The 16,486-nt window shown below is 51.6% G+C and overlaps 1 protein-coding gene across 1 annotated transcript; it reads left to right on the top strand.

Annotated features, from left to right (window-relative positions):
* The first annotated feature begins 13,335 nt into the window (after positions 1-13,335).
* Positions 13,336-16,124, top strand: HAND1 (heart and neural crest derivatives expressed 1). The gene is made up of 2 exons (XM_021697275.1): positions 13,336-13,887; positions 15,487-16,124. Exons 1-2 carry the CDS (start codon positions 13,336-13,338, stop codon positions 15,589-15,591), a joined length of 657 nt encoding a protein of 218 aa, XP_021552950.1. The 3' UTR covers positions 15,592-16,124.
* The last annotated feature ends 362 nt before the right edge of the window (positions 16,125-16,486 follow it).

The following is a 16,486-nucleotide window of genomic DNA, read 5'->3' on the forward strand; positions in this document are numbered from 1 at the left end:
ACATTTATCAGAAATGGGAAGTAGATCCACCACACCTCTAAATGTCAGCCTGGAATTTCATGGCTGCGTCCGGCCACAGCGTGAGGGCCAGTTGCTAAAACTTTTTTTGGCAAAGAGTTCATAAGACAGTCATCGCAGCTCAAGACCCAGTACACGCACATATACTTGATATAAAAGTTCCATGCAGGAACACTTACCTTTCCTTCACGAGATGCACTCTGATATTTTCCATTCTATTCTGCTTCTCTTTTTAAATCTCCGATTGCAATCTATCCAGGTGTTTTTCTAATCGAGGGAACAGGTATCATTTCCATGTTGAAAAACACTGATTCAGGCAGCTATTGCCCCTATTTCCGATAAGGCTGTACCAGCCCAGACAAACACAAATGGGTTTTCACTCTCTGTTTTTTTCAAATGGATTCTATATTAACTGCGCTTCCTAGATTTTATTGTGCCTACAAATCTCTTGGAATGTTTTTAAAAAGTAGATTCGGACTCAGTGGCTCTGAGGTGCAGCTAAGAGTCTGCATTTCCTTTTTTTTTTTAAGATTTTATTTATTTATTTATTTGAGCAAGGGAGAGAGAGAGAGAACACAAGCAGGGTGAGGGGCAGAGGGAGAAGCAGGCTCCCCACTGAGTAGGGAGCCCAACATGGGACACAAACCAGGGACTCCGGGATCATGACGTGAGCTGAAGGCAGACGCTTAACCAACTGAGCCACCTAGGAGCCCTAAGGGTCTGAATTTCTAATGAGCCCCCTAGGTGATTCCACGTGGGGTGAGCAGACGGGTATCTCTGATATCGGTTCACTGGTTCCATTTCATTCTTGCCAATGGACAATTTTCCTCCTCCTTGGGACAATTTCCTTCTCTCCTTCCTTCTTTTTTCTATCCTTTCATAAATGTGTTTGGAGAAGCCAGCAGTTCAAATCACGACTCTGCCTCTTACTAGCTGGGGAAGCTTGGACAAGTTACTTAAATCTTCTGTGCCTCAGTTTCTTTACCTGCAAAATGGGGATAATTACTGCACTTTTCTGATGAAGTACTCTTGAGATGAATGAGATAATCCATGTAACGTTCTTAATACGTTGCCCACCACATTATAAGTGTCAAATAAACGCTATGGTTGTGGTCATTATTATTTTTATTGCCCAGGTTACCCCATGGTACTTTTCTTATTGACTGTCTCCTCTCATAGGAATTATGTTTCATGTTATATATATATTTATTTATTTATTTTTTAAAAGATTTTATTTATTTATTTGACAGAGAGAGACACAGCGAGAGAGGGAACACAAGCAGGGGGAATGGGAGAGGGAGAAGCAGGCTTCCCGCCAAGCAGGGAGCCCGATGCGGGGCTCGATCCCAGGACCCTGGGACCATGACCTGAGCCGAAGGCAGACGCTTAACGACTGAGCCACCCAGGCGCCCCTCATGTTATATATTTAGTTTGGAGTATGAATTTATTTTTTAATCATAGAATCACAATTACACAACATTACAACAAGTTTGAAAAGTAGAGGAAAGGCAAAAAATATTATCCATAATTCCAATGATTCCATCAACAATGATTGTTTTGGGAAGTCTTCTTGTACGTGCCTATTTGATGGTCCTGGTTTCTGGTTGATGCCTGAGTGCAACTTTTTCTTTTCTAAAACCCATTGAAATCTCTCGCTTACATTTGGATGTAGATTCATGCTATTTGTTTTGTCTTAAAAATAAAGCCTTTCTTATTGTTATTTTGAAGGGGGGAAAAAAAGCCCAGTACTTTTAATTTTGTGTCCTTTTTTTTTTTTACTCAACATTAGATTATATTCACTTTTTCCCTAGAAATTCATTCTAAAAGTATAAATGGGAGTAGTGTCAAGTGCGACAAGTCTGACTTCTAGAATCAAATCATCCCAACAAACTTGGCTGAGGTTTGACTCCAGTGCTAGCCTTGGCAGTGGACGCATGACTTAGGGTCTTACAGACACACAGAACTTTGGGACTTAATGGGCCCCAGGGAGAATCTGGGGCCTGGGGTCACACAATGAGGGGGCACAGAACTAAGATCAGAGAGCATGGCCTTCCTTACGAAGGGTAGCAAGGGACTTAATTAAGGTGCAGAATCTATTTTACTTCCATTTTACTAATTTAAGTGAGACTTTATTTTAAAATTCCATATGCCAGCTCTCTTCCTAAAAGATTGTTCCTTCAACCACATCTTGCTGAGCCTCCACTGAGTGATGGGGCTATACTATATGATTAATTTCTAGATGATCATAGTGCCAGAGGCATTTCCTCAGGGTTGTCTATATTAAACAAGTTACCATTCATTCAGTGAACAAATCTTTAGTTAGTGATTTCTATGTCTAGGTGCCAAGTGCTGGGGATACATCGGTGAATACAACAGATTTGACTCCTCTCCTCATGGGGTTTATAACCTTATTATTATGAGTTACCTATTTAGATGCAGCCTGATGAGCCCCATATGCTCCTATTAAAACTGATGAGCATGAACTCTGTGTATCAGGCAAGATATACTAAGGTATATGGTATTTGGGGGTGAGGGAGTGAAACAGAGTTGCATTGCTCAGGTGGCAGGTTCATATTCTTTAATGAGAGTACATTATTATTATTAAAACATTGTTGGAGAAAGGGGCATCTGGGTGGCTCAGTTGTTAAGTGTCTGCCTTCGGCTCAGGTCATGATCCCAGGGTCCTAGGATGGAGCCCCGCATTGGGCTCCCTGCTCCGCAGGAAGCCTGCTTCTCCCTCTCCCACTCCCCCTGCTTGTGTTCCTTCTCTCGCTGTGTCTCTCTCTGTTAAATAAATAAATAAAATCTTTAAAAACAAACAAACAAAAAACATTGTTGGAGAAATAAAAATATTTTCAGGATATTAACAATCCTTCTTCCACCCCCAACACACACATCATTTCAGTGGTTAAAAGCAAGGACTTTGGGGTCAATCGAGACCTGGACTTGAATCCTACTTCCCCAGTGTCCTAGCTGAGTGACCTTGGGCCTATCTCCATATCTATAGAATGGAGTTGAGGGCCTTGCTGCAAGGATTAAATGAGGGATGTGTGTAAGGCACATGACATCCAGTAAGAGCTTAATGCAGCTGTCGATGGTGGTCTGCTGTGACAGAAGGTGGTGGTGGTGGGGGGGGAGGGTTCCTGCCTCATGGTTTCAGGAAAGAATTGCACATTTGTGAACTGCAAACAGCCCACTATCCTGTTTCTTGGGCTGTCTGTGCAATTTTGCTGGAGTCTCCAAAATGTACTCTGATCGTTCTGTTTGGTACAAGGTGGGGACTGCCCCACTCACTTGCAATCCACGGTGTGGCTGAGCTGCCTCAGGCAGGGACAGCCCTAAACTAATATCAGAGAGAGCAAGCAGAAAGCTGTCAGATCAAGTGACAAGACACGGAGGAAAAGCATATACATGTTTAAATGTCAAGAGTCCCAGTGACAAATACATCTGAGTTTATGCAATTACATTTTTCCCCTAGAGCAGAAAATGAAAAATAGAATGTTAGGGTTGGAGGTGACTTTAGAGACCATCTAAACCACAGCTTCATTTAACCAATTATTTCTTTCAGGGAATAATTTTTTGGAGGTCACATGTGTGCTGGGTGCCAAGGGTAGGACAGGTGAAGACAAGAGCCTTGTCTCTTTCCGGAGTCTGTAGGATTCAGTGGAGAAAACTGAAATAGCTCATTAGGATCAAGGAATTGTCATTTCTCCCTATATTTTTCTATATTTTCTAAATTTCCACAATAGACATGTATCACATTTAACTGTGTATATATATTGGCTTTGCTAGAGTCACACAGCTAACAAGAAAATATATTTGTTGATAAATAGGTTACTCTTGAGACCCTGCCATATTCATACACATTGTATTCTCAGAGCATGGTTCCTGCATCAGGATGAGCTTTATTGGAAACGCACATCCCACGCCCACCCCAATCCTACAAGGTTCCCTGCCTTGGAAACATGTTCAACAAGGCGATTGTGATACCCACTCAACTTTGAGAACCAGTGCCAATGAAAACTAACTGATCCCCAGGTAGTAAAGAAAGCAACAGTGATTTTTAGAAAACTCGTCCCAGAAATTTAAATTAATGAACGAATTTCATGAATACAAACCCATTTATCTTTAACTGGAATAAAGTCAACTCCCTTTTTTTCCTCTAGTGCCACAACTAATTGTATCCATTATGTGTTTTTAACAGATGCTATAAATCAGTGTGCCCCTGGGGGGGGGCGTGGGGCAGTGGGGGGAGAGCGAAAAGGAGGGGGCATCCAACATCTGACAAAAGGGAATACTAAACAAGTGGCACACACCTTAGAGTGAGCAGCCCAAGGTCTCATTGCTGTGTGCTTCCCTCCCGCACCAGCGCCCTGCTTACTTCTGGTTGCATAACAGCTTTTTCCGGGCCCTACAAATCACAGCCCTGTCCCAGTTCTCGAGCAGGCGCCCTTTACACTGCCCAGCCCCACAGCCCTCCGGCGTTTGTAACCTCTCTCTCTTCCAGGTTATCATCATCTGTCAGATCTGAAGTTAAACAACAAGAAACATGTCAGGTGAGTGGCTGGGAGAGACACTTGGCTGTTTATGAGAAATATTCCATTACAATCTGACGCAAAATGTTAGGATGCATCTGCCAGCAAGCACCCAGGCTGAGAGAGTTCCCTTTCTCCGCAAGCAAGCTGATGAGTTTGTGGTTTCAACCCATGTTTATCCTCTCTGGCTCCGTGGCAAAAGCCCTTGGAAAAACCTGGCTCGTCAGTCAGATTCATTCAATTAGGATACCCAGTTCGAGACATAATGGGTTTTGGCGAGCTCAGTAGAGTGATTGGTTTTTATACACATGCACAGAAAGATTTGATTTCCTCTGTGGAATTTATGGCAGGGGAGAGGAGGTGATTAAATTAATTACTCCTCTGGTTTCAAGGCTTTCCTTTCTGTTCTCTCTTCTCCTGCCACCTTTGTTGTTCTTTTTAAAATTCTGAGGGCCTTGTTTGCATGGATGAAAATGCATGTAATAACTACCAGCAGTTGGTTTGAGTTTGGGGGTGGGTTCCACTGTGACTTCTTGTTCTTTGCTCCATGCTCTGAGTGGTGTTGGGAAGGTAATGGGGACCATCGTGTGCCCTGTGGTGTGTGTAGGTGAGGTGACAGGGTGTTCCGTGTGGCTCAGGAGTGATGTTCATACCAGGAAGAGGGCTTTCTGGCAGGGAGCCGGCTTTCTTTTGAGTTTCATAATGAGAACCCAAAGTGTGCGCACCCTTTTTCTAGTCACCAGGTATGCCTTTCTTTCTGATTTTTGCTGTTCCCACCATGCACTTGTCTTCTCAGCCCCTGGCTCTGGAGCCACATTCTGCTGCAGCAAGGGGAGCTGTGGGGCAGAAAGGAGCAGATGCTGGGAGAGAGACTGACCAAGCCTGCCGAGTTCCTGCCCCACCCCATCTCCCTCCCAAAGCCAAAGCCCTTTTATCCACTCCTGACTTTTTAAGTAAGGACTTCTCTGGTTAAACTAAAGAGACAAAGAAGACCCCTGAGAGATTTAAAAATTCAATGGAAAAAGCAAAAAACACGAAGCACTTAACTTCTCTCCCAAAGGACAGGAGAGCCTGCCAATTCCCTTGCAACGCCAGAGCTAAGCATTTTCCCAGTGTCAACATTAAATCCCTTTTTTGTGTTTCTCTCTTGAAGTGTGTTTACAATTGACCATTATGTGAAAGATGATGGATGTAGCCTGGCCCTGTTCAAAATAGTAAGACTAATAATGATGCAGTTTCTTGCCCACAGACCCAGTTTCCGTATGCCTCTCCGAAGAAGGCAAGAGTTGAGGAGGCCCAAACATTCACCAGTGAGTGTAGCCCGCCACTGATCCATCCCGCCAACCCAGTTGCCCAAACGTTTGGGCTCCTGTGAACTTCTTCACCAGGAACTCAGACGAGCGGAGTTCTCAAGATTAATACCTCAGCCTCCAAGCAACTTTAAAAGTCTGTATCTTGCCCCAGTCCTGTTGGCAGCTGGAGAAAGTGTGGATCCCATGGCCCATTCCGTTTTAGTTTGGGAGAACTGAGACCCAGGGAAGGAAGAGCCACCCCTCTTCTACCCCCGAACCCAAGTTTTAAGGCTGGAAAATGGAAGAGCAACCCTATGTCGCCTCACGGTTCCTGACCCATTCTACTTCCCACCAGTTCTTGATCTTCCAGAACGGACTAGGTTGACCCGACTGGGTTTTCTCCACAGCAATTTATTGCATTTCTTTGAACCGAATGCTACTGCGTATAGATCACTCCTGCCAGGTTGTGGCTGAGGGCTCAGGCTTGCGGTGGAACCCACAGACTGGGATAAGTTACCCAACAACCTGGGATTCCCCACACTACCTTGCCACCATTCTTGCGCAGAGACGCATTGCTCCAGTGCACACACAGTTTGGAGTAAATCCCAAACCTCTCTCCCTGGGATAGATGTGCTTAGACGAACAAGCCTAGAGCGGAGAGCTTGCCCCCCCGCCCCCAACTGGGGACGCTGTGGGGGCGCTGCCAGAGAAGTGCATGATCCCAAGTAAAAAAGACGGGGAGATAAGGCTCAGCCTTGCATTTCTGGGAAAAAGCAGACTCCATGATTGCTCACGAAGGCCCTGTGCATCCAGTTCTGTTTGGACTACAGGACTCCCCAGCCTATGGGGCTGGTGGCATCTGTCCTTGGGGACGTGGTCCCAACTCCAGCCTGTTGCCAGTCCTCAGCCAGGGTAGGCTAGCAGCAGGATCCAAAAGATAGGTGGAGTGGATTGATTCCATCCTCCCAAGGCATTCACATTGGATTGAAAAAGGAAAAATTTCTCTGATCTGGGAAGCAATGGTCAGGCGGTGAAACTGACGTTCATGACACCCAGCGTAGAGATAAACTTCTCGGCATAAAACAGCTTTGCACACAGTTGATCGGTTGGTTGGGGGCCAGGAACAAGCGACCTGCAACCTAGCAATATGAAACTAATCAGCGTGCACTTAACGAAAAACCTGCTGTGTCTAAAACGGAGGGTGCACAACCGAACCCGGTTGGGGGACTACCTGAAACTGATCGCTGTGAGGCTAAACCAAATGGAAGCGCCCTGAAAGCAACCGGCCTGGGTGGAAAGGAACCAGAATGAAATCCACCTGCTTGCCACGGCGCAACTGATCACTCAGGGGATTGGAGCAGTGAGGGCCGCAGAGTGGAACGGGGAGGGGGCCTGTCTCCCCCACGAGCACCGACTGGAGCGGCTGAGGGGACGCAGCGGGGGAGGAGGGGGGTGTCGGTGCTTTTAAATTTATGACCGCCGCGCCCCAAACGATCCCATAAATTTGGGGGCCGTTTTCACCAAAACTGTGAGTTACGATTTTTCAAATAAATACATTTTCCAATCAGACGGGGTTCTGTTTAGGTTGAACGCGTCCTGAAGCAGACATCTCTCTGCGCGGAAAATACACAGAGGAGGAAACGGAGCCGGGACGAAGCTCAGACGACACAAAAAACTTGTGTAAACACGTTGTCATTTACGGACTTCGGAAGGGAAAGGGAATGGGGGAGGAAGATGTTTAGTTCTCTCCGACTCCTCAGGTCCCAGCCCCGAGGGAAGACACGGAAAATTTAATATTCTTTTTCCATAAGCTTGATTTATGTTACTCATTAGACAATGGCCGCATCAGGTTTACCTTAAATAGATTTTGTATTTTTGAGGCTGTTACAAACGTAAGAATGGACAGGGTTGCCTCCCGCCCGCCCCCCCACCCCCCAAACACATGCTCTCTCTCTCCCGCTTTCTCTCTCTCTTTCTCTTAGTTTTTCTTTAGGAAAGAATGTTGGGGAGATAAACGGAAATGGATTAGCGGAGGGTCTTCTATTTCTAGCTGTGCGCCCTATCCTCCGGGCCAGTGTTTTGCCACCTGTAAAATAAGGGGACCACACTAGGAAGCAGAGGACCCGTTGCCCACAAGAACATTCACACGTAATGCTGTGCACAGTTGCAGGGAGCTCAGGGACCCCCGAAGCTAAAAGGTAGAGAATGGAATGTCAGCTCGTAGCTTGGGCCCTCTCTGGCTGGACCACTCCTCATCCCAGGAAAGGGGATAATAAAGGGAGACAGAGGCTGCCATCAATCCCCGCCTCTCCTAGAGGTCTGGCCTCTAGCTGCGTCTCTGCCACTCGTTGGCTGTTCGCCCTTAGGTAAACTGCTTCCCCTCTCTGGGCCGGCTTCCCCGTTTATCCTAACGCGATCAGATCTCTGGGTAGACTTGCTACTCTCCCATACCGGCGTAGTCAAGGAGGCTTCTCACACCCCGAACTTATAGGAGAAATCGACCCGCTTTCTCTGTCTCCCCTGCCCTGACTGCTCCCCGGCCCAGGGGAGCGGGTGGGGCCAGATTGAAAAGTCCTAAGCACTCTTTAGATGCCGCAGAGAAATGTTTAAGGGATTTGCGCGCTCAAGCTGCGGGGTAAATGGCCCGCGGGCTGATTTATGGCGCGTTACCGCGCGACGCGATTCCCCAAGACAGCGAGAATATTTTACACCGCGCTAATATAAACAGGCGGCCGGCCGGGTCCTTTTTATGGAGTTCCTGTAATTACCCGGGCCCTGACAGGTCCTTGATTTACGGCCCTATTTAGATAAGGGGTCCGGTGCGGGGATTGCCGGTGGCGTCAAGGTCACGGGACGCGGCGGGAGAAGGTTTTGCGGTAGGCGCCGCGGCGCGGACTCTCGGGCCTTCCAGTCCCGGGGTGTGGGGTCCGAGTGGGAGTGAGGGGAGGAGTGGGGCAAGGGCAGGAGAAGGACCCCAAGGCCCAGGCCGAAGTCACTCCTGGGCGTCTAAGTACAGCCAGTCCACTGCACAGACGGGGGAACTGAGTCTTTGAGGGGCCGAAACTACCCCGGATCAGACAGCCAATGAAAGGCGGGTGGGTGGGATCGGAAGGAATTCAGGTCTCTGGCAGCATGACCCCCACACCTGGCAGCGCTCGGTCTCTCTCACCTCCAGCCTTATGGCAGTGGGGTTCTGTAGCGTAGGTAGTTGGGGAAAGAGGAACATTCCAGTGCGGTCAGAAACAGGCTTGGTCAGATCGGGACACAGCACTTCAAGCAGAGACCAGTGGCCTGGACCCCCTCCCTATCCAGGGCTATGCAGTCGTGTGGACGCCCGAAACTCCATTTCTTCCCCTGTTAGATTAATTCCCAAGCCAGAGCCACCGTTTATCCATCCAGGTTTACTGTTATTTTGCTAAGAGCTTCACCTATATTATTTCAATTAATCTTAAACTAGCACTCTGGGCGGGTGTTACTGTGTCCCAGTTTACAGATGAGGAAACTGAGGATCCTAAGGTTTACACAAAGAGGGGTGACAGTGCCCAGATTTCAACCCAGGTGCACCAGTTTCCACGGCCAGCACTCCTCTTAAGCACTCCTTTACTACACTTTTTAAACCTCTTTGTGCTTAAGCTCTCAACCCTGTAAAATGGGGGAAGAGTTCTTGCCCGACCTCACTAGCACAATCGGAGGAAAAAGCGCGCATTTGCAAACGCCGCGAGTGTCAGACCTTCAGCAGGAGCTATCTGGGTGAGCACTGCGGGGTACCGGAAGGGAGGCGGGGCTGGGGGAGTGTGGACCCGCGCGTAGGCCCCTCGGAGTCCCCAGCTTCTGACCCTTGGTCTGTAGACGGTCCCAGAACGGAGCGCTAAGTCCTCGGAGAGAGCAACCAGGGTGGGGTCCTTGTAACAGTCCAGAGCTGGGAATTAACACTCCAGACTATCAGTCCTATCCTTTTCTTCTGAAATTGGGGAAACTGAGGCTCAGAGAGGGAAAGGAACGCACGTTCAGCCGACAGCTGTTTTGGCCAAACTCCTGGGTTGCACACCATATAACCTGGGGCGGAGAGAGAGAACGTCCTCACTGGGTCCCCACGGTCGTGTTTCGCTGCACTGCAAAAGCACCTGAGCCAGGCTGGAGTTAAAAGCACTTCGGGATCTCCCAGAAGGCCTTGGCTGGAGCCTAGGCGCCTTGCGGTCTACGCAGGCGATCTTGGTGGCGTCCATCCTGCTGGAGGCCGCCAAACCCGAAGCTCCAGCGGGTCCCCTAGGGCTGCGTTCCCACTGAGGGCGCCGCTGGGCTGACAACTTGACTCCTTCACAGGCGGGGGTGGGGTGGAGTGGGGGGGTTCTGGGGAGGAGAGCAGTATTTTCTAAAGCCCAGATGACTAGGGGCACCCTGCTCTTTACCCACAAGAGGCTGCCGGGCATTCTCAGTGCCCTCAAGGGGACTCATCATCCAGTATTGATAATGCATTTCCTACCGCACTAAGCAGGCCGGATATGGGGGGAGGGTGTGTGTGTGGAGTGCTCTGAGGGATCTAGGTAAGGTGGGGGAAATACTTTAGATGTGCGTGAGTGGGTGCTGGAACTGTGAATTTGTAGGGTAAGTGCCAGGATCCATATGAGTGCTTGCCCTTATGTGGGTACTGTGATACTGTGCATCTGTTGCTCAACTTCGTTTTCAGGGCTGGTGAATGTGGCTGCCTATAGGTAAGACAGAATATATGTCAAAGTGTCTAAGGGTTTGCAATTTGGGTGACTGCGTGTAGTGTGCAAACATGCGAAAACGTCTACGTCGGAGCACCTGTGTGTACGCGGTAGTAATTGTGGCTGTGTGCCTGGGTGTGTTTGTTGGACTGAAGACTTAGTTTCCACACTGAGAATGCACGAAATGCATGGTGGCGTTTTCAGCAGTTTGTGCTGTGGAGACGATTGTGGGGAATTGTAAGAAAATACAAATTGGTGAACCTGTGCACAATTGTGGGCCGAAGACTATGTGTAAAACCCTGCAGCCATGTGATACTTTTGTAGAATCCGTGTGCCTCTGCTGTGTGATGGTATCTTTATGCATGCCTGCTTAGAGGGTGGGGAGTGGCTCATAGCTGTAACACAGCTGAGCCAGGATGTGTGCCCTGTGGGTGACAGAGACAATGCATACAATTCTAGGAATGCATGGATATTGAAATGCTGTGTGTCTCATGGCTGTACATGTGTTACCGTGAGAATACCCATACTTCTGGGCATCTGTATATGTAGATGGACTTTTGTGTACGCCAGGGATTTTTGTGAGCCTGTGTGCGCCTATATGTGCACGTGTCATGGTGAGCCCCCGTGTGCCAGCTGCGAGATGCTGCGGGTGGAGATCGCTCGGATTAGGGCAAACGCTGGGTGTGTGTTGAGGACTGAGGTCCCTCTCCACAGGGTAATTCCAGCTTTCTACCCGCACACCCTCACTCAAGAGTGCCTCCAGGCCAGGGAGGCTCGGGACCCCGTGGAGCCGGGGCTGAACCGGGCGCCGGGAGCTCCCTCCCGGCGAGCCTCCGGCTCTGCGCTCGGCCCAAACCCCAGCGCTGCTGGCGCCAGGCACCCGGGAGAGCGGCGGGTTTCCAGCCCGCCTCAGGCAGGAAACCAGGACCTCCCTTCCCCCCACCCCCACGCACCTCTAGGGCCCACAGCCCAGCCGAGCTCCCACAAGTGGAACCTGCTCAGAACTGTTTGTCCGCCTCTGTCCTGTAGTGTCCCCTCCTCTATCCATTGATTCCCCTGTACAGGAGAGGAAGACCACATCTCCACTTGCTACCAACCCCAGGGAAAATGGCTCATCGTCTCTGGGCCTCACCTTTCCTATCCCTACGAGGAGAGAGTTGACCTTTCTCCCTCTGCCTCTGTACTCCTTAGTGTGCCAGGCACATCATGGGCGGTCAATAAACAATGTTGAATGACTGCATAAAGGAATGAATTTGCCCTCTAAAAAGAGCAATCATATATTTATCTCCACCCCCCCACTCCCCCCCGGCCTGAGCATCACTTTGGAGAGACAGGCACACTCCCTCTGCCCCAGCTAGGGAAGGGGGTTGGCTGGGGAGGGTTGGCTCGGATGGAGAGACTCAGGTATGAGGGCGTCAGCTGCGAAGCTACTTCAATGGGAGAAGCAGCACCACCCTGGGATTTTCAGGTCCCAATGAGAGCCCTGGGAAAGGCCCCTGAGGAGAGAACCCAACAGACCCGGAGAGGCCCTAGCTGGGAGGGGCAAGAGTGGAGGTCTGCACCGCCAGGATTTCTCTCTGCTCTCCTGGGTGGGGGATGCCAGCGTGGTAATTCTCTGGCTGCGCCAGCCTTGCGAATAGTGCGGAGGTCCTGGTCCCTTCTGTATGTGTTCACTGCCAAGCGCCGATTTCTCTCGCTGCGAGCCTTGGCGCTGGTGTGAACATTCTCAAGCAGGGATGACCTAGGTGGAGTGGCCCAACGTAGCTGTGCTTCGGGCCCTCCATCCGGCCTTTGGGCTGGATCAGGCGCCCGGGAGGCCAGAAGAGTGACTCCCAGGCCCTGGAGCCCGGAACAAATCAGTAAATGCCTGTGGGCTTGGAGCCTGACTTCCTCCACCCCCCTCCCCCACACACCAAGTCTTCTCCAGCCCTGGGCGGGCTGTGGGACCGTGTAGATGCCTTGGGCAGAGTTGGCTGGTGCGATACTGGGTTGCACAGTACCGCTCAGGGCCCCCGCTGCATGGGGCTGATGACTAGGGGCTGGGGGTGCTTTGGGGAGACGTTAGGGGTCTGTGCTGCCTCCCGCAGGGCCCTCTCATCTTCTGACGCTGAGGGGAGTAGATGGAGCTCAGGACTGAGAAGGGCTAGAATTCCTATTCTGAATTCTGTACAGTCTAGAAACAAGACACTCTTTCCCCGAGTCTCAGTTTCCCTATCTGGAAAATCAAGGGGTGGGCTCTAGGTGAAGGCCTCTGTTCCCGGATGATTCTGGATTCCTTTCCCTGGCTCCACAGGGAGGAGGGGGCAGCCACCGTCTAGGGTGTTGACAGGCCTGTGCCTCAAGTACGGAGCCCCCGCCTCCCCCCAGCCAGGAACTGGGGGTGGGGAGGCGGAGGCGGGGCCGCCTCCCTGTCCCCGCAGGCGGCCTAGAGTCGAGCGGTGCTGGCTAGCCGAGCTTAAAACCAGGGACGGCCACCCCCTTTCCTCCTCCCCGCCCCCTACCATTGGCTCCAGGGAGAGGTTGACATCCAAGCCGCGGCCTTATATAAGCCAGACCCTGAAGGGGAGGCCGCAGAAGGGTTAAATAGGTCTCCCGGCCTCGGCGTCCCAGCGCGCGAGAGGCCAGCGGGCTGCGCGCCTCTCTTCAGCCTTGCCCCACACTGCCCCAGAACCGGCGTCCAGCAGAGCGCCACCCCGGAGCCCACGGGTGGCCCCGGCAGTCTGTGGGGCGCATGGGGCGGCGCTAATCGCGCTGGCGGCGCAGGCCAGAGGCCGCTCCAACATGAACCTCGTGGGCAGCTACGCACACCATCACCACCATCACCACCATCACCACCCACACCCAACGCACCCCATGCTCCACGAACCCTTCCTCTTCGGCCCGGCCTCGCGCTGTCACCAGGAGCGGCCCTACTTCCAGAGCTGGCTGCTGAGCCCCGCTGACGCTGCCCCAGACTTCCCCGCCGGCGGGCCACCGCCCACAGCCGCGGCGGCCACCGCAGCCTACGGTCCGGACGCCAGGCCGGGCCAGAGCCCCGGGCGGCTGGAGGCGCTCGGAGGCCGCCTGGGCCGGCGGAAAGCCTCAGGACCCAAGAAGGAGCGGAGGCGCACAGAGAGCATTAACAGCGCTTTCGCAGAGCTGCGCGAGTGCATCCCCAACGTGCCTGCGGACACCAAGCTCTCCAAGATCAAGACTCTGCGCCTGGCCACCAGCTACATCGCCTATCTGATGGACGTGCTGGCCAAGGACGCACAGGCCGGCGACCCCGAAGCCTTCAAGGCCGAACTCAAGAAGGCGGATGGTGGCCGCGAGAGCAAGCGGAAAAGGGAGCTGGTAAGTCCGGGGCCTGCGGGCTCCGGCCCAGGGTGAGGGCTGGGTCAGCACCCGCAGGCCCCGTTCGCAGTGGAAGGAGTCTGCGTTGCCGTGTGTGCGATTTTGAGAGGCTGCGGGGAATTCTGAGGCTGTAGTGTGGGATTGTGTGCGTGGTGGGAGGCGGATTCATGTTTGAGCTCATTTGTAATGTGGGACAGTCTTTGTAAGGCTGTGAATGAAGACCATCCTAAAAGGATCCCTTTTAAGGATCCTTTGGAAGATGCGGACCCGAGAAAATGCACACGTCTTATATTTTGCTTCCAATTTCAAGGGGGTCTGATCCATTCCTGGGCTTTCCTGGAATCCACGTTAAGAATGCTGTAGAAGTGTTTAATTTGCCTTAGTGGGGGTTTATGCACGTGGACTCAGTTACTGTTTTCAAAGGGTTTTTGCTGAAGAGGCTAGGCTACTTCCATTGTTGTACGGATAGGGAAACTGAGACCCAGAGTGGGACTGGGAGGTAGAGGCCACACACCGAGGAGTCAGAGGTGGAACTGGGGTAAAACAAGTCAGGTCTTCTACTCCCAGTCTAGAGCGGGTCCCCTGCTCCACTGGCCACGAGCTAGTTCTGAGGGCGACCTTGACCGTTTTGTGTGTAAACTCTGACAAGCAAGAGGCACGGGTCTCCCCCACTGCTTTTGGCTTTGGAGATCGCAATCCCTACTCGACCTTTCTCGATCCTCTCCAGGAAGGGCAACACTTTCTGGAGGGCGGTGCCGCTGGCCCAGGGCTCTGGGACCTCTGAGGGCGGTGATTTCCAGGCTAGCGAACTCGTTTCTCTAAATTGGTGTGTTCAGGCCCGCCGCAGCAAGTTTGGAGCCAGCCAGAATGCCCTGCCAGGTTTTCTTTGACTCGCAGGGGCCTGTGGTAAACTAGGGAAAGCTCTCCTGGGGAGACTGGGAAAGATCGATACGCATCGGGTCTCTAAACTGCCACCAGGGTGGAGGAGAGGCAGGCCGGGGCGACACCTGGTTGCAAGGAGTTTGGGGGCATATCCCCACCCACTGCTCGTCTACGCCTCTTGCAAGTAGCACCGCTTGGTTCGTGCTAAGAGCCGGGAAGGAGGATACTGGGCCAGGCCCACTCGTTCCTCCTTCGCCTAGCCGTCTGAGGCTCCCAGCGCGCCAGCAGGGACCCAACCCCGCAACCAAGCCTGACGCTAAATCGGGTTGGAAAGTGGGTGGGACTTGTAGGGGGGGGACGCAGGTCCACGAGCGGGAAAACTGTTGATTCCCACCCTTCCCATTCCAACCCCGGCGGTCATCCTTTGGCACCATAAAGCCCAAACTACGCGCACCAATTTCACAGGGCACAGAAAATTCTTGTTACCATGCTTCCAGAAGCTGCCCAGCCCATCCCGGCCCCCAGAAACTCTGGCGCATAAAGGCAAATTTATGAGCCTGTTTGCCTATTTCGCAAACAGAAATCCGTCACTTACTGAAAGGCGCCCAGTTACTGCTCCCAAAACCTTTTCCCCACCCCGACTCAATGCCCGGGTGATAGGAGCAGAAAAATTTAAACCTGTCTCTCGCCTCTTTTCTTGTGTGTGTCCTCTGGCAGCAGCAACACGAAGCCTTTCCTCCTGCCCTGGGCCCAGGCGAGAAGAGGATTAAAGGGCGCACAGGCTGGCCGCAGCAAGTCTGGGCGCTGGAGTTAAACCAGTGAGCTGAGGCCGCGCCGAGGACCCCGCCACGGCTGCCCGACCCCGGAGCCCCGGGAGGAGAGGAAGGCGGCGGCGAGGGCCAGGCTCTGGGTGCCAGGGGCTTATAGGGGCGCATCCCGCAGAGCCTCTGCTGCGAGCTGGCAGGTTGCCGGCTGCAACAACACACTTGGATCACACGTGCAATGTCATTTGAAATTGTTTTTAATACATTAAGAGAAAGAGAAATATATATATATCCACCCCCCCCCCCCCAAACTGAGAGGGCGGCTCTTGGCTGCACAATGCGGGAGAGAGGGACTGCGGGACTCCAGCGCGCTAAAACGCACCCTTCCAACCCTTCTGGGGCGAATTTAGAACCCCGGATGCTTTCTCCACTTTGCCTACTGGCTCTTTTACTCGTCCTCCTGTCAGCTTTGCGGCAAATCCCCCGAGCGCTCTCTTCCCAAATTAAAATGCAATAAGAGGAATCAATAGTTTTCTGCCAGGGAAAGAGAACCAAACCAGGAAGATGGAGGGCTGCCTTTTGTTGTTCTCCCTCAAACAGTGAGGGAGATTATTTTATTGTCGCTGCACTTCCTATTCAGTTCCAAGGGAAAAGCTTTCTCTCCTTCTCTCCTTTCCTTCCTTCTTTCCTTCCTTCCTTCCTCTATCCCTCTCCCTTCTTCCTTCCTTCCTTCCTTTGTAAATAAAAACTTTTCTCTATGTTGAAAAGTTTTTATGTATTTAAACTACCTACTATGCCTGCTGCGCTCAGGTGTTTGTTTATCCCCCATCCCTACCCTTTTTCTACCTCAAATCTATAAGACCACTCACTGCCCCCTCCCTTTGCCAAAGCAGTATCTATGCTCTTGACTAATAAAAGATTTTCTGAAATCAGAGGCAGCCTGTGTGATGTCT

Source organism: Neomonachus schauinslandi, chromosome 7 (genome assembly GCF_002201575.2).
Source record: "Neomonachus schauinslandi chromosome 7, ASM220157v2, whole genome shotgun sequence".
Taxonomy (NCBI): Eukaryota; Metazoa; Chordata; class Mammalia; order Carnivora; family Phocidae; genus Neomonachus; species Neomonachus schauinslandi.